The 21,296-nt window shown below is 30.8% G+C and overlaps 2 protein-coding genes across 2 annotated transcripts; one reads left to right on the plus strand and one right to left on the minus strand.

The window, feature by feature from the left end:
- Positions 1 to 340: 340 nt before the first annotated feature.
- Positions 341 to 2,402, plus strand: LOC114186714 (gibberellin 2-beta-dioxygenase). The gene is made up of 3 exons (XM_028074692.1): positions 341 to 853; positions 1,233 to 1,578; positions 1,902 to 2,402. The coding sequence occupies exons 1-3, from the start codon at positions 453 to 455 to the stop codon at positions 2,151 to 2,153; spliced, it is 999 nt and encodes a 332-aa protein (XP_027930493.1). The 5' UTR covers positions 341 to 452; the 3' UTR covers positions 2,154 to 2,402.
- A 14,667-nt stretch (positions 2,403 to 17,069) lies between these two features.
- Positions 17,070 to 20,241, minus strand: LOC114187447 (glucan endo-1,3-beta-glucosidase 14-like). Its single transcript, XM_028075706.1, has 3 exons — positions 18,968 to 20,241; positions 17,766 to 18,826; positions 17,070 to 17,660 (listed from the first exon to the last, which is right to left on the minus strand). Exons 1-3 carry the CDS (start codon positions 19,209 to 19,211, stop codon positions 17,583 to 17,585), a joined length of 1,383 nt encoding a protein of 460 aa, XP_027931507.1. The 5' UTR covers positions 19,212 to 20,241; the 3' UTR covers positions 17,070 to 17,582.
- Positions 20,242 to 21,296: the final 1,055 nt, after the last annotated feature.

Genomic DNA, 21,296 nt, shown 5'->3' on the forward strand with positions numbered 1-21,296 from the left:
GTTAAAATTAAAATTATGAAATATGTAAAAAAAAAAAATCCTATTATATATGTATACGTATGAATAGATAAATTAGTAAATTGTTATTTGAGTGATTAAAGTACGATTTTTGTTTCTAGAATAGGGATAGGATGACATTCTTTAAAGTTATATTACGATCTAAGATTATTTTTATTTAGTAATTTAATTGAAGATTTTATTATTATATAGATTTCTTGAATGGATGGAAATTGGACTGAGTTGTGAAAAGTATTTTTTTTTTCTTTTTTTTTTCTTGTTATAAATGCTAACGAGAAGGAGAGCTTGTGAGTCAGATTACCTCTATAAATAGTTCGTAAGGCCTCTTCCTCATTCATGCATCATTAGCATTCACCACTACTCACTCTTTTCCCCATCTAAAACCTCACCCTGTTCTGCTTCTCTTTTTTCATAGTAACAAGCGAACAAGAACCATGGTTGTTCTGTCTCAGCCAGCATTGAACCAGTTTCTCCTTCTGAAACCATGCAAGTCCACGCCCTTGTTCACGGGGATTCCTGTGGTCGACCTCACGCACCCCGATGCCAAGAACCTCATAGTGGAGGCCTGTAGGGACTACGGCTTCTTCAAGCTCGTGAACCATGGTGTTCCATTGGAGTTAGTGGCTAATTTAGAAAACGAAGCCCTCAGGTTCTTCAAAAAACCTCAGTCCGAGAAAGACAGGGCTGGTCCCCCCGACCCTTTCGGCTACGGTAGCAAGAGGATTGGCCCAAACGGCGATGTCGGTTGGGTTGAATACCTCCTCCTCAACACCAACCCTGACGTCATCTCACCCAAATCACTCTCCATTTTTCGAGAAAATCCTCATCATTTCAGGTAAAACAGAGTCCCCTGTTTTTCTTCTCTCCTGAAAACACCCTACTCACACGCGTTCATCACTTATACAATCAATTAATCCTAAACCCAACATTTTAAAACAGAATCAAAGCATAGTTCACCTGTCGGGTCTCTCTGATTTTTATCAGATCACTGGCAAATTTGAACATTTGAAATGGAGTGTGTTTAGTTTGTAGTTAAAAGCTTGCAAACTAACTTTCAATGTAAAAACAGAAAATTCTACTCCTTTTTGCTTTGTTGTTTTGAAAAGTTTCGACATTTGTAGCAGAAGGTAACTTCTGGGCAGCAATAGACCCAAATCTAAAATTTGAAGAAAGACATGACATTTTGTGATGATGTGTGTTGTGGCACTTTTCAGGGCGGTGGTGGAGAACTACATTACGGCGGTGAAGAAGATGTGCTATGTGGTGTTGGAATTGATGGCGGAGGGGTTGGGGATAGCGCAGAGGAATAGCTTGAGCAGGTTGCTGAAGGATGAGAAAAGTGATTCTTGCTTCAGGATGAACCACTACCCGCCGTGCCCCGAGGTGCCAGCACTGAACCGGAATTTGGTTGGGTTTGGGGAGCACACAGACCCACAGATAATTTCTGTCTTAAGATCTAACAGCACATCAGGCTTGCAAATCTGTCTCACAGATGGCACTTGGGTTTCAGTCCCACCTGATCAGACTTCCTTTTTCATCAATGTTGGTGATGCTCTACAGGTACCATTAATGCCTCTCTACTTCTTCACCATTCCGTAACCTCATTTATCATCGTAAACATATATTTTTTTTAGTTGAATTAAAGTTTGGATAAGATCGGAGGGATTTGAATGTTTTAATTGTGATGATCTGATGCCTGCCCTGTTTATTTGTTTACTCGAACTGTTTGAATATCTGAGTGACGTGTCGCGAAAAGGGTCACTTATCCTTGGTAAAGAAAACTAGAAAAGACATTCCGACAAGCATATTCATGAGATGATTTATTTATTTATTTATTTATGTGGGTATGTGTGACGAAATGTTGTGAAACTGAATTGATACAGGTAATGACTAATGGGAGGTTTAAAAGTGTAAAGCATAGGGTTTTGGCTGACACAACGAAGTCAAGGTTATCAATGATCTACTTTGGAGGACCAGCGCTGAGTGAAAAGATAGCACCTTTACCTTCAGTGATGTTAAAAGGAGAGGAGAGTTTGTACAAAGAGTTCACATGGTTGGAATACAAGAAGGCTGCGTACACTTCAAGGCTAGCTGATAATAGGCTCGCCCCTTTCCAGAAATCTGCTGCCGATTAAGCAAACACACCCCGAAAATTCTACTCATTTTTCGCACGTGTTATTACCCCACTTTTCTTTCTCTCTTTTTTTTTTTTTTTTCTATTTTCTTTTTTCTTTTCTCGTGTGTCTGTCTAGCTTTCAAACACTTGACTCTACTTGACATATATAGAAAATGAATAGGTTAAGATGTTTATCATTTTCTTTTTCTTGTTTCATCTAAATGTAACAGTCAGTCACTAGTACTACTACTTCCCTTTCTCAATGGAACGCAACTCTAGTTACATCTTTTTCTATTCCTTTTGCGGTGCACTCTACGAGAAATCAAGATAATCATCCATACTTTTATTTTTCCTTTTTTTACTCTTTTAAGAATTAAATTATATATTTTTAATAAAAAGAATTATATATAAATAGAGAGGTTGAGGTTGAAGGCATCATGATGTCCACATTCTCGTACTTGGGTTTTCCACCTTTACTTAGGTCTGAGAAGGTAGCTCGTAAAGAGTAGGATCTGTAGCACATTGACGCGCAATCGACCAAACACTGAACCGTGTAGTGAATAGGCATGGATAGATGCACCTTGCTGGCTTCCTTTCGGCCACTATCTTTAAGTTTGTGTTTCGCGCTTTAAATTCACAAACCATCTGACATAATTAAAAAAGGACAACCTATGAGGGTTTATGAATGAAGCAAAACAACACACATGGTTGCATTTTAACAAGGCACGCATGATTTTCTATGGCAAAAAAATAAAAATGGATTTCGGTTCAAGCTTTGATTCAGAGCAGTTTCGTGGTAGATGAACATACAGGTGAAGTTGGATGAGATTTCCTACACGTAATTTTTCTTCTCACCAAGGACTTTGATTTAAGCCCTCTCATTTATTTTAATTGTACATCAATGATTTTGACTTCGTCTTCATCTACAGCACTAAATTCAGGAACATACACATTACACCACCAACTCACTAAATTCAGTCTTTTTAATGAGTTTTTCTTCAAAAGTTCATCATGGCATCGATGATGCGTACTCAAACGAGGTATAACATAGATGAAAAATCTTAGATGTAGAAATTTTTTGCATAGAAAATCTTCTTGCAAAAATTTTAGGCAAATGTGACTCATTCACATTGGTATTAGAAAGGCGTATTAATAAAACTTTTTAAGTCGATATCAATAATTGTGACAAACGAAAAATTACCATTAACTAAAATAATTATAATTAATATCAATTGACAATCATTTTGACAAAATAATTTTAACCAATAATAAAAGAAACTAAAACCTTATATTTTAAATTGTTAAATATTATTTAAAATTAAAATAAATTTTGTTAGAAAATTTCTGATAATTTAGTAGTTGTTAGAAAATTTCTGACAAAAAAAATTAACAATGATCAGAAAACCTTTTTGCAATTCAAAACTTCAAAAAAAGAAAAACTTTTAGTTGCTAGAGAAATAGCTAACTTTTGTGTGTGGCTATTTTACGTCATCAATTTTAGTTTTGCATGGGTGGTATTAGAACACCTAGAGTTTAAAAGTTATGTTAAAATTGACACCATTTCTCCTGAACAATATATATTGTTCATAAATAACATGTATTATATAATTATTTTTTAATAGAATTTTATATATTAATTTATAAAAGTTATAAAATTGGTTTGATATTAATCGGAAAAAAAAATTGTGAATTCAACCGGATAAAAAAAATTATAAATTTGAGATAACGACAAACTTATAAGAAAATAAAAAGAAAGGTTGTGAGTTCATAACAATCCTGCTAAAAAAATTATAACGTAAATTTTTAACGGGTCTAGAATTTTGATATAGCAACATATGTACAAAGAAAGAAGACCTAAATAAATAATCTGTATATGTGAATTGCACAATACCTAAAGTTTGTTTTTGATATAAATATGGTAGGAAATGGAGAAAGAAGATTGATAGCAATATGATTTAAGTGACGGTGGCAACAATAATGATGAGTATAGCGTAGTTGTGATGTTGGAACTAAATATAGAAATATCTTATTGATTTAATGAACGTTGTATGGTGTTTCTGAACATATATAGTGACCTGGGAAATTCGGGCACTACTTTGTTATAAATGTTTATAAATATACACTTGATTAATAGGTCCTATCTCCATGACTGCATTCAGAGTATTCATACCCATGACATCTCATATGGCTTCAACTGATAGTGATATCACGGTCATCACCACAAACAATGAAAACAAAGCATTTGGGACGTGTCGTGTCAATTACCAAAGTTGACTCTGTTGCTACTTAGCTTCGATAAAACCCTAATCAAATCGTCAATACACTCAAGTGGGCCATTCATTCAAATTCTACTTTTCAATTATATAAAGTTTTTATAAAGCCAAAAAACAATTCAAAGACAAAATTTTATTCAAGTCAAATATCGATCCACATAAACAAGATAAAAATATTAATATTATAACTATATTTGCATATGAATACAATGCTACATACTAATCCACTTAATTTTCCCCTGCTCAAGAAGAATTTCACATTTTTATTATCAGCAAGAAAATCTTGAAGTGTTCTAATACGTATATAAACCAAAAGTTAACACATGTGATGATTTTATTATACTACACGGAAATATAAATACTTAATTTTAATTCTCTCTTATATCTTCCAAAGTTACTCACATTAAGACAAAGTAACGATAAAAATAAGATTGGCAAAACAATGCAATCTGATTAACTAGTGATTCACTGAAAATAACGCGGACCTACTATGTTACATGACAGATCAGACTACTACTTTATTTATTTATTTATATATATGTATGTATATATTAAAAAAACTATTTAACATTGTTTTTATTTCATTAATTAATGTTAATAATAAGATAAATTAAAATAATTATTACATTTATATATTAAATAATTAATCAATTGTAAATAATAACTAAAATTTAATTTATAAACATGAATAATTTAAATCGGAATCAATACCCACCTTATTACCTCTAGATAATATTATAATAAAAAAACAACGTGGTTCTAGCAGAAATTAATATCAGATTCAACTCCTATTCTGTCCTTTCTTATGTTCCAAGATGAAGTTTATAAAAATTTCCTAACGTGGGATATGCAATGAAAAAAACTGTGGTTTAGGCAATAAAATGTTTAAAACTTTGAAAAAAAGTATTAAATTTTGTGAAGAATTTAAAAGCAGTGTTAATATTTGCGATTATTTATAGAAAAATATCTTGAAAGAAAACGTGTATGAATTGTTAAATTTGAAATGGAACTTTTATGACACAATATCTATCTACAGATTATGTGGGGAACTTGGTGGATACCGCGTAGTGCAGGAATGGTATCTTATTAAAGTTTTGTTTTACTTTTTGTTATTAATTTCCAAGGTTTCCTTCAACTGCAGCAGCGTTTATTGATTTATTTGCTTCCTTCTGAATAGAATATGAAAGCTAGCGCATGTTTTCACCACTCATACCCCACTTTTCGCACGCACAAACCTAGTAGAACTTTCCAACAAACACATGCATCAGAGAATAAATACAATGTGACCCATCAAATTTTTAACTTTTAATTAAAATTGGATATATGTAGTACATTATTTTTCATCATTCATGTTATGTTCAATATTTAAAAACTTCCAATACCATACTTGGCCCACTCTGGATCACAAACATAAAATGATAAATGTTTAATTTTCATTTTATAGACTGATCATGAGTTAAGTTAGATTTTTTTTTAATTATATCACAGTTTTTCGTATTTTATTTTAAAAATCTGATCATGTAGATTTAATTATTTTATATCTAAATTGTTTTGAATTTATTCAGTTTTGACAATTTTTGTATAAAGACGATAATTTTATGATGGTGAGCTTGAATAAAGATTTATGTTAGAGCAAAAAACTTGAGTTGAGTGGGTGGCTTGAATAGTACTTGTATAGTGTGGAATGGTCAACAGAAGTAGAGTGAGATAAGTGTTGTACATGGTCAACGACATTTGTACTATTGAAGCAACTTCGTGTGCTATTCTTTTCATTTGCACATGCAATGTCTATAAAGGTAAATTGCGGTTGACAACAATTGCAAATGAAAATGCTCCTCTGAACTAGGTTTTCCCATATTATATTACTTTCAATTTTTGTCAAAATATTCTTTGATTGCAAGAGAAGAACAGAGAAATGAAACCTGGTATCACAAAAATAACTTTATATATAAATTAATGACTAACGTGTGTGAACTTCATAGAACGATTTTTCAAAGATCTTTTCTGTTAATAATCAAATAATATTAAAATGTATATGACTTCCATAAACCAAACACTTCTAGAAAAAGCATATTTCTTTGAAAACTTCAACTCTTTAGATACTGTTTCAACCCAGGCAAAAGTATAGATGCATGTAAGAAAATATATTATCTTTTAATTTGTTTCATGTGGAATGAAATTCATCTTAATTCTTCTTTAAAATCCATGGTTTTTTTCGAACTAAAATGTATATAGAAAAAACATTATCATTATAATTATCGTGTTACTTCATTTATTGTTACTAGTGTCATTATAGTTCCAAAAGAATTCAGAAGATTTTGTCACTTTATGGCAAGCTAGTGGTTCGTAGAATTAGTTATTGCATAATAATATCATTTTCCTAGGAATAGCAGTTGCATGTATTTTATTTATTGAAAAATATTGTTTTTAAAATATCCGTAATTATATTTATTGATGATGAAATTTAGATTTAAAAATTACTTTTTTAAATAGTAATGTTAAATTATGATTGAGGTAGTTAAAACTTATTTATATTTAAGTTTGTCAAACATGTACGTTTTTTAATTTAAGCCGAGATATTTTGTTAAGAAAAAAAATTGAAGACAAGACCAATAAGTGATAAATTCTTATTCCCATATTGTTCACATGTTCTCTGAAATTTATTCTAAGTTATTGTTCAAACAAAATGGTCGTTGTCACATTACTGCACATCTGTTTAATAAAAAAAAATAAAAAATAAAATAAGAATAAATTAACTGACTCATTGCTTAGACATTTTAAGTTTATACAATAATGTATTTCCATATTCAACGGCCGACCTCGCTGATCGTGGATCCTCTCATTTTTTTTAAATTATTACAAAATATTTGGAAAAAAATTATTTTGTTTCCTCTGATTTCTTAATTTAGTCTTCCCTAATTTTGTTTGGTTTATTTATTTCAAAGATTGATATCCAAATAATTTTTAATTAAAATATGAAAATAAAACTCTAAATTTTTAATTATAAAATTAAATTAAAAGAATCATTTATTACTTTCAATTACTCCTATTAACTTAGGGTTTTAAGTCTGTCACTATTCATATTAATTATTTATTTAGGGTTGTTAAAATAGTTTTATGTAACTTGATTTTGTCAAGTTATTTGTAATTGTGCGTGGAATTGTTTTTCTCAACAGAATGTTTAAAAAAAATATTTTTCTATTGGTTGTCATTACAAACAATCCATCTAAACATAATTTTCCAATTTTATTTAGTGAGAAATAATATAAAAAAACTTTAAATTTATTGGAATTATAATTAATATAAAAATTGAACTTTCTAAACCGACTAAGTCTGTGTAAAAAGTATTCATATATCCTCCAAATCAATCTAAAAAGTTAAAAGTAACCTTTCTTAACAGTTTGTTTTACAACGTCGAAATATTCGATCTTATATTGCTTATACGAACAATTTTGATATAAACTGATTAGATTTTATAAATATTCTATATAACTGAATATATTCTTAATTCTTTTATAAGGATCGAAGAATTTTGTAAATTCAAGATTTCTATTCATTCAATTCTTTTCATTATTTATTACACTTTCTTATAGAAATCTTGAATTCTTTTACTAATTTGAGGATCAGATAATTTTTTAATCAGTAAATCTTTCCTCCAACCTCGTCAACAACTCAACAACAAATTATTCGATTATCAAATTTTCTAAAATTTTCTTCGCTCCCACCCGGAATATTCATAATCTTGCAAGCTCAACATCTATTAATCTAAAAATAATTGTTTAAAATTTTTATGAATTGATATCACCATCTCAAAAATTGTAGTAATAAGTGATAAAAAATTGTGTTTAATGCAATTTTTAAACTAACCTAGACCACCCTAGATCACCAAAATTAATTTGATACATGGTCAATATATTTAAACACTAACAAGGATAACTCACAAATTTTGATCAGGAGTTGGGTATTCAAGTGTGAGTCTAAGTCAAATATTGAATAAAAATGAGAAAGTTGAGCACCATATGAGTATGAAAGCCCATAAACTCATTGCCTTAAGATTTTAGGTTGAGAGTGGTGTCAATCTCTCATGTGTGGGTTAGACTCATGTCTCATTGGTATTAAATCTCCTGAGTGATCCTCTCTCGAAAGACCCAACAGTGGTATCAGAATCTAGTTCGTGCGGTGACTGGCTTAGACGGGTCCATGTATCAAAAGTCTTCTTGACAATGTGTCAGGTAAAGGTACTCGTGACTTAAAATGCTTCGGCTACAAGTATTAATGTGAAAAGACTCACATTTAAGGGAAAAATTGTTAGGAGTCCAAGTCCTACATTAAGTAAAAATGAGAAAGTTAAAAATTATATAAAAATGAAGACCCATACACCCAACAGTGGTATCACAGTAAGTCAAGTAAGATACCAAAAAGTGATACTCGATAGTTAACTTGAAAGGAAAGTTTTGGATTAAGAGTTAATTTAATCCCTTAAGTGCGAGTTGAGCTCATTCTTATTCTCGAAAGACAAAAATAAAATTATTAGAGTAAATTGTTAGCACTCTTGTGTTTTATCATAATATTTTAATAGAAATGTATTTTTTTAAAAGGATTTTAATTATATGAAATATAAAACAAAACTTAGCATATTAAACAAATATATCATATACATTTCCTATTATAACATTAACTTTAAGGCAGAGAAAAACTTTTTTTTAAAATTTTGACTCGATTAGTTTTTTTTTTTTCGGAAGTCAATGTAAACAATAAGAATATGAGTATATATATATATATATATATATATATATATATATATATATATATATATATATATATATATATATATATATATATATATATATCATACCGTCTCTTCGCTTGGGTGGCATATATTCACAAAAGCTTGTATGTGAAGTTACATAACTTAATCTAAAGAGTGAGGTCCCCACAGCAATTATGTTGTAGCTCTTGATGAACACGAATATTAGTGTCTAACATCCTAAATAAAGAAACTAAGGGTTCATGCATGTGCCACTGCTTTTAAGCAAAAAGAAACCCAGGTTTTACTTTCAAAAGTATAATATTCTTCGTGGGAGAGAAGAATATTCCATCAACAAAGTCTTTAATATTCTTTCACAAACTTAAAAAATACATTCACAAACGAATATTTTCAACGCGTCACCTAAATTCGTCACTATTTCCCGCGGTTTATAATTTAGCTGCCATTTCTAATCATTTTCTTCTTTTTGTTTTTTTCATTCTAGATAATTTACCTTCTAAATTTAATACTCTTGTTTTTTTTTTTTAATTTGAATTTATTTCTTATCCCTAAAACTTAAAAATAAAACTCTCTTAGTTCATCATGTCAAAAGTGATATATCTGACTATTGCAGGAAAAAAACGCTTTGAAGAAATATGAGCAATAAAAACTCAATCTAATAGTTAGCATCAGAAAACTCTTTTTAATTGCGGTAAAATTCACGTAATAATGATGCGATTCTGATAAAAGATATACTGGTGGATATAGATGGTGAATGTGTTTATTTAAACTCTTTTTAATTGTATAGTTGGGGAAGGTGAGTTATATGATTATTTAAAAAAATAACTTACTTTATTTCCACAATTAATGCACAAAGGATCTATCCCCGACAAGAATGCTATATATGACCTGCTATTAGAAAGTTGAATTGTGTTGTAACACAGAATATTCTTTATAGCTAAAGTATTTGATATTCGTAAACATGGATCATTGAGTTTAATATTGTAGTCGTAGAATGTTGTAAAGGCATCACCTTAAACCATTGGTAAACTATATTAATAATGTTATTCGTCTTGTTTATCTTTATGTATTCATAGGTTGATTCTGTTTTATTTTTTCCTTTCTGAAATTTTTATATTTAATGTGTTTGATTGAAATTATGTAAATATTAAGTTAATTAATTGATCCGGTGGGGCGAAGTACACCCGACATTACAATAAATTAGATTCCCAAAACTGAAAACATTATCATGTTTGTCATGATTAGGCACTCATTCATATATATCCTTTGGTAATTATATAATAAATAGTAATAATTAATTATGTAGGATTTGTTGAGTAGAGAGAAGGACATGGTGTCCATATAGCACAATCAATTGTAAGTGGTATTTTGTGTATCTTATCTGTTTTGAAAATGAAAGAACATAAAATAAATACTACCAACTTTTCTATTTATATTCTGACAACCTTCCCTTGCCTAGGGTCCCCTCCCATGGTACTCGTTAGAGTAGAATATCTAGCAATCAACAAAGTGGGATCCACAATTCTAAAACTAATTAATTTAACTAACATTCTAAAGTTTTCGTCTTAAATATATATCAAAAATGCTAAATATTTTAAGCTTTCTACAACTCATAATAACATGATTTAACTCAAACAAAATTAACGAATATTCTTTTAAAAAAAAGAGGTTATAGAAAATTAATATTAACTAGTGATAATTTTGATAATTAATATTAGAAATCAATTAATCGAAACTATTTTAAATATCAATAATTTTTAATCTATAAATTTAAATTTAAATTGAATAATATAGTAATTAATTATTATTATTTTTAAATTGGTTATTTTTTATTTAGGTATTTCCTTACCGTGAATACATTATTTTCGACCAAAAATAAAAATAATGGTTCTTTTAATTAAAAAATAACTATACCCACGTTTTCTACACAGATCATCTTAAAAGTTCATTTTAAAAATAATTGTAATAGATTTAAAATATTTTTTTAGGTGTTTATCTAATTAATACTAAATTAAATCCTTTCAAATAAAATATGACATTTAAATATTAAAAAACTTATATTAAAAATCTAAGTATGAATTGAAAATTTTATATTAGTTCTAAATAAAAAAAATGAATAATATAAAAAAAAACCGCTCGTAAATATTAATTCTGAATATTGTATATTAGAGATGGTATTAAATCTTTTATAAAAACAATCATAGATTATTTTTCCACTTTGTTCCAATAGAAAGATTTTCCAACACATTTTAAAATTGAAAAGTGATTTATGAGTTTTTAAAATTTAAAAAAAGCGACTGAAAATGCTTTTTACTATCTTTGGGTAAGTAAATATAATTTATAACTATAGAATTGTAAAGCATCTTAGTTTGAGGACTAATTTAGAGTAGATATATGCTGGTTGGCAGAATATTTGAGAGACTTTTAGCTATGAAAGAAAAGAATACATTGGATGATGATTGTAGCACAAAGATTCTTGTGAACCACTCTGAATTAAAAAAAAGCTCAATCCAAGATGAAGAAGAAGAAGAAGAATAGCAGAAGAAATGGTATTTAAAGAGATCCTAACAATTAATCTATTAAGCAGCCAAAGGCAATAACAAGACTCCAAAAGTCTTTCGGCAAAGTGAGTTTTGAATCGTAATCTTAAAGAAATGGTCGGTTTGTTATTTTCAAGGACAAAATCTTTGTCATGTTTCACTCTATATTGCTAATTAACAACTTACTTTCTATAGCCCATCCAATTCAGACCGACCAAATGATGTCACCAACACTTGTTGCAGAGTCAAAAATTTCATTCATTCCTTCCTTCTTTCTCTGTCTGCAATTTTATCCAAAACAGTAGTAACTGATAAACATCATCCAAAAACACTTTCAAATTCTTCTTCTACTTTTCTCATGCATTATTTCATCATATCAGGTACATTGCATTCTTTTGAATCACTGACACACAATCTTATTACACCATTTCACAACTCTCACCACATTAAAAAATGTTTCACATTTCTTTATTAGTTCACACTATGTTGGACCGCAAAAATAAAACAATAACACTACTGGTAGATGATGTAAAAAATGAATGTTACACACAGAATGACAGATAAAGTGTAGATGAAAAAAAAACTGTAAATTATGTATTTTTACATTGCATGAACTTGTGTTAATTTTAATTACTTAAGACCAATTTACTTTCTTTAATTTTGGACTAGTCTATCCAAGCTTTGAGAATGATATTTACACTGAATTTGGGTCATCTGCTGGTACCACCTAGATTAGTCTGGGCTGAATAATTATGACACCAACAATGGTCCAGCCCATCGGGCCAATATCTTATTATTGAAACTTGTTAATTTCCAAAATTTTTGTGGCTTTTACTTACTGCAACTCCACAATTGCTACATGCACCTCCATAAACTTATAAAATTACCATTTTATCCTACGAAAAAAAGAGACTTCCGGAATATATATTTCAGTAACTTTCTGGAACGGGCTTTTCGGAAATTTCAGAATAAAATTTCAAAAACAATTTCTAAAACAACATTTTTGGAGTTAGATTTCCGGAATGCCTAAAATACATTTAGGAAAAGTTTTTCTATCATAGGATTTTTGAAACAATTTTTTTAGAACACATATAATGCCTTTTGGAATGAGGTTTTTGTATGAAAAATGTTTGGGAAAAATATTTTCAAGACATATAAAATATTTTCCAAAATATTCTTTTTTTCACATTTTCTCTATTCCGTTGTAGCGTTAGCGTTATTCCTCTCTTCATCTTTCTCTGCAGCAGCAGTCACCATGCAAGCAGCAACAACTGCGATAATGATGTTTTGATGTTATTGTGGGGGTTCAGTTAGTAATTTTGGGGTTGCAGGAAGCAATATCCGATGTTGTGCTTCTGGGTATTTGGTTTGGGTTATGTAATAGGCTTTACTAATTAATTATTTATTGTGGCAAGATATACATCATGGCCTTATACATAAAAACAAAATACAGGAACCTTAGTAAAAGTAAATAAATATAAAAGTAATGGGAAATTAATAATAGTCGAAAATTTCACATCTTTCTCTTGAACCCTCTCAAATATGTTGATAGCTTCGTGTACAAAGCCACATTTAAAATACATATCAACAAGAGTCGTTCCAAGAAGCGCATCCAGTTATAGTTTCTGCTCTTCAACAAATCTATCTGTGACCAACTACTTGAATAGATCCATATGCAATGCAAGGTAGAAGAATTAGGCTTCATTCCTTGAAAACTCATTTGCTTGAGTAAAGTCATTGCTTCCAGAAGACATGTTTTTTTTCTGTAACACTGTCAAAAACTTGTCGTGCCAGATAGATATGACCTGTCTTTGCATAAAGATCAATCAATGCAGTAATACATTCAAATTAGCTAAATCCAATTTTGATGCAGACTTGCCTATGTCACCAGGACCTGACAAAACACTCAACCAAACACATTTTCCAAAACAAAGGCTGAGAAACAGAAAGACCCCCACCCATCAAAGTGTTACAAGACATCAACCAGTGACGCAACTTGGACTAAAATTGTAGGAGAGTTAAATTAGATTTGTTATATATAACTTTTTTTAGAAAAAAAATTATTTATTTTTTTCTCTTCATTTCCTCTTCTTATAACAAACACATATAATAGTAGAATTCAAAAAAATATTACTATCATTTGCTATTATATCATGATACCAATTCATGAATACCATTTTAGATCAAGCATTCGTATTTCATCAATTTGATTTGGTGGTATTGTCAAATTTGATGTCGTTTTTTCCAGATCACGTTCTATTGAATTGTTAAATTCATTATATGTAACTCTGATAACTTTAGAGATTTGTTTTATATTGTCTTAAATTCTTGGTTCTTATTAAATTTCTCAAGCTTAGTTAACGTAAATGCATTTCTTTTTCATCTTCATCACAAACCTTCCTTTTTGAAAAAAAGGAATCAATTTTTTTACTTTTTATCATAATCTTTCTAATATAAATTTATCACCTCTTATCTATTTAGAATAAATAAAATTTATATTCACAAATCACAGTTATCACAATGCAAAACATAATAAAACTCATACTACTTTAATTAAATAAGCAATACTGTATAAATTCAAAACTTAAAAAAAATACCATAGGTATAAAACACAAAATCCCTAAATTTCATAATTAAGGATTATAATAATTTAGGAAAAATTATAATTAGGGTTCATACCAATTTTATAAAAGAATCCCTAAAATCATAATTAGGGGTTATATTAATTTAGGATAAACTTAATTTGGAAGAAACATCCTAAAAAGAATCATAAACTAACATACATAAATCATAATAAGATACTAACTTTGATTTGTGATAGATCATGCAAGAATGTATACATGAATCTCAATATATGTGTTTCCAACCTCTATTTTCCAACCTTTGTATTTATCTTTCTTCACAGACTTTCATGATAATTTACATGATGGAAAGATCTTATAGTCAGAAAAAAATCCTAATCTCTTTTATAAATTAATGTCTCTATTAAAATTTTTTATTTTTTATTTTATTATAATTTTCCATAATATAATTTTAATATAAATAATATATAATATAATTTAAAAAAATATATAAATATATATAAAAAAAATTTAAAAAAAAAATTGGGGAGCCACGGCTCCCCCCTGTCACGTCCTAGGTCCGCCAGTGACACCAACTCTTTTTCTCTCAAGAAATTCATCAAAAACCTTAAGTGCATCAATACAATACAGATCCTAAAGTACATTCTTTACATCAAAAAGTCCCTGATCCCAGACTTCACAGCGACCCCATGGATTCCTTCACCAATCCCAACCCATATTATAAAATTTTTACTTTTTTTTTTTCTCTAAATTGAATAACACTCTTCAAGGGAGCCAAATCTTGATAAAATTAGTAATATCTTGAAATTATATACGTTGCAGTGGCAACCGGTAACTAATAGTAAAGAAGTCTTGTATTGACTAACAACAATTTGAAAAATGACAAACAATCCAAATATTATGAGGTTTGAAAAGGAAGTTATGTTCTTGAATGAATCTACTCTGATTTTTCATACGAATAAAAAAAAGATTAATTTAATATATATAAATATGAACTCAACGCTATGGTATTTTAGTAAGTAGTTCATTATTGCTCAAGTATTTCATCGTAGATAACAAAATAAAGCAGTTAAAGTAATATAAAAAAGAGAAAAAAAAACAAACATGCATGATAATTTGGCAGTGACAAGCTATTTTCTATGGGTATCCAAAGTAATGGCAATGGAGACACTTGAAGTATATATATTAAAGGTGTTTGAGATGCTGAAAACATGGTTATGTGTAAATTTTTTATAAGTTTGAAAAATGGAAAAAGGTTTGCACATTATCCATCTTCTTTTAAGTCAATGTTGAAAGCTACTACACATTACAAGTTTTTAGATGAATATGACATTTATCACCATTGCCCCCTGATATTTGAGCACTGCCATGTAGAAGTTCAAAAAAGGTGATAGATTGATCTAGCGCTGTGTAAAACTACAGTTGAAGATATCAGAAATAATAGAAATCCCGAACACAGAAAATAGACAAAATGATTTGATTATTATTGAGTATTATTGAGGTATGAGTGGGTGTTAGCAACCTGGCAAAAGAAAGAGACTCTGAAATAGCGTATATAGCCTTAAGAATAGAAGTATCACATTTTTTTCAGGTCCATAATAGACGAGCACTTCACATGCAGAAGTTAAATTCCATGGGACCCCTGTTTGGGGATACGTCTTATTATACTTTAATCATTTCACTAAAAGCCCAAAAACTGTTGCCACATCACATGTCTTCGAGATACAGTTTCAAATAAGAATGTTCAACTCCAACACAAATATTCTTGGTGGATTCTTTGAAAATTGTCCCTTTTCATGCCCCAAAAGAAAAAAAAAGAAGAAATACTTAATGGTCAGCATTCATAATTCGAGGGCTTCATGTGTACCACGTTAGCTTATGTCGAAGAGCATCACTTTTTCATATGGCTGAGGTTTGATTATCCCTCTTTAAGACTAGGAAAACAGAAGGTCCAAAGAGAGAAGAAAATTAATTAAACAACAAAGAAACTATTTTTAAAGGCACCTTTGGGAATGACCCTATGATGAGGCTTATTTGGCAGAGGGAATAAAGGAGAACCGCCCCACTCTCCTCTCGAAGATAATAGAAACAAACAAAGCCTTATCTTTCTGTATTATAATAAGGTTATGAACAGATTTTGTTATTAATCTTTATAACAGAGCGTTCTCAAGATTGCAAAAGTGGAAAAAGTGAGAAGAAATCATAATCTTACGACATGTTAATCTTAAAAAATGTACCTCTTTTAAAAATGTACCCCCATCAAATATAATAATATCAGGACATACTATAAATATAAATACTCAAGGGTCCTGAATGAATTCCACGTCTTAGCAACCAATAAGGGTAGCCTCTAGTTTTTCTTCCAGGACCAGTCATTTATTCACCTTTTCACTAATGAAATTAAAAAGTAGGAAATTTTAACTTTTGGTTATGTAGCCTTGTATACTAAGCTCACGTAAAGTTGAAAACTTACATAGATTATCTTACACTGTTTAATAGTTAAAAATAATGATAATATATAGATTATCTTCTCACTTGCCATGTTATCTTTCAGGATAAAACTATGACAGAGTTCATTCTTCATAGAACCATCGAAAACTTGCTTCATGAATGATTGATGTTACGTTATTTCAAGAATGATTATGAAACCATAAAACTCTTTTGTACAAAAAAAAAAAAAAAGAATTGATGACGTTGGAATAGTTTTAAATTTTATGAAATGGGAAGCTTTGTGATCTTTGTGATTTTAAGGAATATAGTCGTATCCAGTAAGCAAACAAAAGGGAAATAAACTTTACATAAGCGACATACAACATATATTTGGTATTTGATAATCAAAGCAAATAAACTGAAACTAGAATTTATTCTTCTACATAATCTTGCATCGAAAGAATGAGATGGCTTTTGTCCATTGTCTACCTAAAATAATAAGTTCAGTTTCTGGTCACCGCCACATGCATGCTAGTTGCTAGAATGTGACTACTGACTAATGGTGGTGTAAGTGAACGTAAGCATAGCCACTTGATTAAGACGTTGAGAATTACACCATTTTCAACCCTTCACAATTCCTTTCCTCATGTGTTCTATCATTGGTTTTGCTACTCAATTGTTTGCAGAGTGTTGGTAGGTCTCTATTTTCCTCAAAATAGTACCTTCAACTTTCGAACTTCAGATTCCATAATGCCTTTGTTCAGGGGTGAATCTCTTTGGTCACTTGAAGGAAGAAAAATCCCAACTGTACTTAATGAGGATAGTGACATGAATTTCACAGCATAGGGATATTCTTCACCCGTAAAGAGTTGAAATCAGTACACACACAAGCATCCAGTTCACAAAGCTTTTGCATTTCCATGGTGCTACTACCTGTTTCATGGTTAAAGAGAAGGAACAAAATTTATCAATACAAATAATTGGGTTGAAATTGTATTATAAGCTAAGTAACTTGATGATCAAAGGTTTTAGTTTTACCTTAACCCTAGCGGCAGAGGAAGCAAAAGAAACAGAAGAGGAGGAGGAAGTTGATGCTGACGAGGTTGCAAGAGCAGACAAGCCAACATTGTACGTCATGGATTCATCGGGCCGAAAAAGACCATAATTTCGTTCCGAGGTTGGTCCAGGCTTCAAGTCTTCATTAAACAACGCAAACAAGTACACGTCCAACCTCATTCTAGGATTCAAAGGTGTCCCTTCACCTGCCATTTGCCTTCTCAGTAAATTCCTGTTGTAAGTTGCAGCATTCATTGGCGTGGCACCAACCTCATCAGCGTCTCCCTTGGATGGCCAACCAGTCTCGGAGACCCTAACCTCTATCCCCTTGAAGCCCATTTTAGCGATGGCAAACGAAACAGCATCCACCATAGCATAAAGCATGTTATCATAGTGGAGATTGGTGTAAGGGTCAACCATTCCTGCATTGGGATTGAACAACACATAGTTCAAAGGAATCCCATTAGGACTGTCCTTGTAAGCAAAGTAGGGATAGGCATTGATCCAGAAGGGGGACTTGGAGGTTGACAAGAAGCTCAAAAACTGGTACATGATCCCAGAGATTTCACTTTGGAAACTACCAGATGAAGGAGGGTACGAGGAAGCAAGCACTGCCAGAGAACTAGGTGTTGAAACTTTGATGTTTGAGTAGCCTAACTGAGATAGAGCATTGTGAATGTTCACTACCGCTGGCACAAGGTGCTGAATAAGAGTGGTGTCATCATCAGTGAAGACCTCATTCCCAACCTGAACCCCTGTGATCTTTGTCTCTGGTAGGTACGGTATGATGTGGCTGTTCACCCATTGAGCTGCTTGTTGAGGATCATCCAACTGGCTTAGTATTTCGTTTTCCACTGTCACGATGATTTCAATGTTTGAGTTGGCAAAAGAACTCAAAATCTGAGGATTGGTATCGTAGATTCTTGTTTTTGTGAGATTAAGGGTGCTCAACAGTTCAAGGACTTTGTCTGGTGGTGGCAAATTGTTAGCCACTTGACCATAGTTGATTCCAAAAGACTCAACACCAACAAAAACTCCAATACCTGTGTGATGATGGCACAATCAACCAAAAAATGTCAGCAATATTACTCAATGTTATGATTAGCTAACGATTATAATTACAAGTACACAAAAGGGTACGCGAAAACAAAAAGATGTATAGAAAAATAGAGGAAACAGGGTACCTGCTGAGAGGAAAACTGCAAGAAAGGCATAGCTGACAGCGAAATTTCGGATGAAAGTTGCCATTGTGAGGAAGGAAGAGAGTCTAGGATTGTGGAAGGGATAAAGAGGTGTTATTATATGGGGGAGGAATTCCTTTCTTTTCTTGTTTGAATATTTTGGAGGAAAAGAGAGACAAGGTAAATGAGAGGATTTGTGTTTGGTTGAGTTAGCTTGCCTTAGTAGTATTGCTATTGCATTTGCCATTACCCTGGGGGCTTTTTCTGGTTTGGCTTGGTTTCCTTATTTATATATTCTTAATGATGCATATTTCTTTTCGCCTGGGTTGTCTCTTTCCAACCCATGCCAACTTCCATTTAACCCACTTTCTTCTGACAAAAGCAAAACAAATCCCACTGCTTGGTTAAATATTAGAGTCTTTATGGCAAGTCATTGCATATTCCCAAAAATTCAGATAAGGTGAAATTTAGAGGACTTTAATCATAACGGATTCTGTTTTAAACAAATGTATATTTGTGTGTACATCTTTTTTATTATGCCAGTGTCGGAGACAAACAACCTTGGATCTCTGATATACACATAGGATCATACTAAATATATTTTATTGAGAAAGGGATTAGATACTTAATTTGTAAGTGATCACATGCAGAAAATTTGGACTATATATGTCAGACAATGATAATTATTTAGCATTAGTAAGTACTGGTTTGAGTGAATTGGTATTATTTATGAAATGATATATACCTTCCAAAAAACTTTGAGCTGAAAAGGAGGGGGACAGAATGAGAAGCGTACCTGTATACATGAGGTGGAAGGTACATTATTTATTTTCTGGTTGAAGTGTCATAATATGTTAGATCTAAATCAACAGAAAGTAGTGGGAAATGTGCGTGTCATTGCTTAGAAAAACCTTGTCTGGTCGGTGAGTTGTTTGGGACTTTTCTGGGTTCATCCATAGATTTCTGTAACATGCATATATAATGCTTTAGGAGTCATGGTCAGAGAGCCCTCCTTCTGTTTTTCATTGAATGAGTTCGATTTCGACAAAATAGGTGGTCAAATTAATCGAATGAAAACAAGTGTTCATGTTCTCTTCCACAAAAAAATCTTGTTCGGATCAGACAACCACCCTAGCAAAAAGTTTTCTGCCCCTCTGTTGTAGAGATCGCAATAATTAGCCTTGTGGATCCGTTTCCTGTTCCATGAAAAAACCAAAGGATACAATAAACCAATACATACTGTGTTACATACTCAAAAGTATATGCATGAGTTTTGCTATCAGATACTTCTTTAATGACAGAAAAAATGAACTCCGAGGCAGCAGGTCATAGGATTCTGTTATTTCCAGTACTTTAAATATGATGTATTCAAAACGTATTAAATAGTGTGTTTTTAGTATTTTTCAAATATACGTGATTGTAAGAACCTAAGAAAAGTTAAGATTGAGTATATGATGCGCACATATGCACGTGTGTTTATGTTTGTATAGTTTTGTAATTCGGAAGAAAGTCCTAATCCTTGTTACAGCTTTTGTCTGTATAAGAAAAAAGATCCTGGATATTTTTTGGTATAAAAATTCGTATGACATGACATTATAAACTTAAACCATTTTCATTAGTCTCTCCTTAAGTAAAGCAAAGTATATTGTAATTAATTGTTCCCTGATACGTGTAAGATATATTAAGGATAAGTATAGTTTATGAAGAGATTTAATAATATATTGTGTGAAGTATGGTATCCACATGGACTACATAAGTGCAGGATTTGTAAGCTTTTTAGTTATTTGGACGAACTAATTTGACTAATTGTCAAGATCAATTAAAGCTAAAAGACAAAACATAACAAGAACGTTAGAAATGCAAAGAGAACTTAGGAATGATTAGATCTAAAGCAAGCTTTGAATTCCACTTGCATGCGATAGACTAGATTCCTCCCTCATTAATGAGGGAAAACTCTTTCTCTTCAAAAGTCAGTTACCTCCAATAATGCTATAATCAAACACGTCATTATCAATTACTTATTTATAATATTAGGTTCTGTTATTTTGAGAGAAAGAATTAGAAGTAGCGGGGGAGAGAAAGAGAAGAGATGGGAACAATTAAACTATGAAGTTAGTATGGTTTATTTTAAAGGATTTGAAGGTAATTTTATAATAAATTAAGGAGTGAAATTTTTAAAATCTTTGACTAAATTAAGCGATGTAACGTGTTAAAAAAAATTTAACAGATAAAAAAGTTTGATTATGAAAATGTTCTAATTATTATAATATAAAATTGTATATAAATGATTTAGAATTATTTTTATAAATTTTATGAAATGATTGAAAATTTT

Source organism: Vigna unguiculata, chromosome 6 (assembly GCF_004118075.2).
Source record: "Vigna unguiculata cultivar IT97K-499-35 chromosome 6, ASM411807v1, whole genome shotgun sequence".
Taxonomy (NCBI): Eukaryota; Viridiplantae; Streptophyta; class Magnoliopsida; order Fabales; family Fabaceae; genus Vigna; species Vigna unguiculata.

Coding starts and splice junctions, on each gene's coding strand:
- LOC114186714 (XM_028074692.1), top strand. CDS start 453: ATGGTTGTTCTGTCTCAGCCAGCATTGAACCAGTTTCTCCTTCTGAAA. Junction 854..1,232: donor GAAAATCCTCATCATTTCAG/GTAAAACAGAGT, acceptor GGCACTTTTCAG/GGCGGTGGTGGAGAACTACA. Junction 1,579..1,901: donor ATGTTGGTGATGCTCTACAG/GTACCATTAATG, acceptor GAATTGATACAG/GTAATGACTAATGGGAGGTT.
- LOC114187447 (XM_028075706.1), bottom strand. CDS start 19,211: ATGGCAAATGCAATAGCAATACTACTAAGGCAAGCTAACTCAACCAAA. Junction 18,827..18,967: donor TGCAGTTTTCCTCTCAGCAG/GTACCCTGTTTC, acceptor ATCATCACACAG/GTATTGGAGTTTTTGTTGGT. Junction 17,661..17,765: donor CCTCTGCCGCTAGGGTTAAG/GTAAAACTAAAA, acceptor ACCATGAAACAG/GTAGTAGCACCATGGAAATG.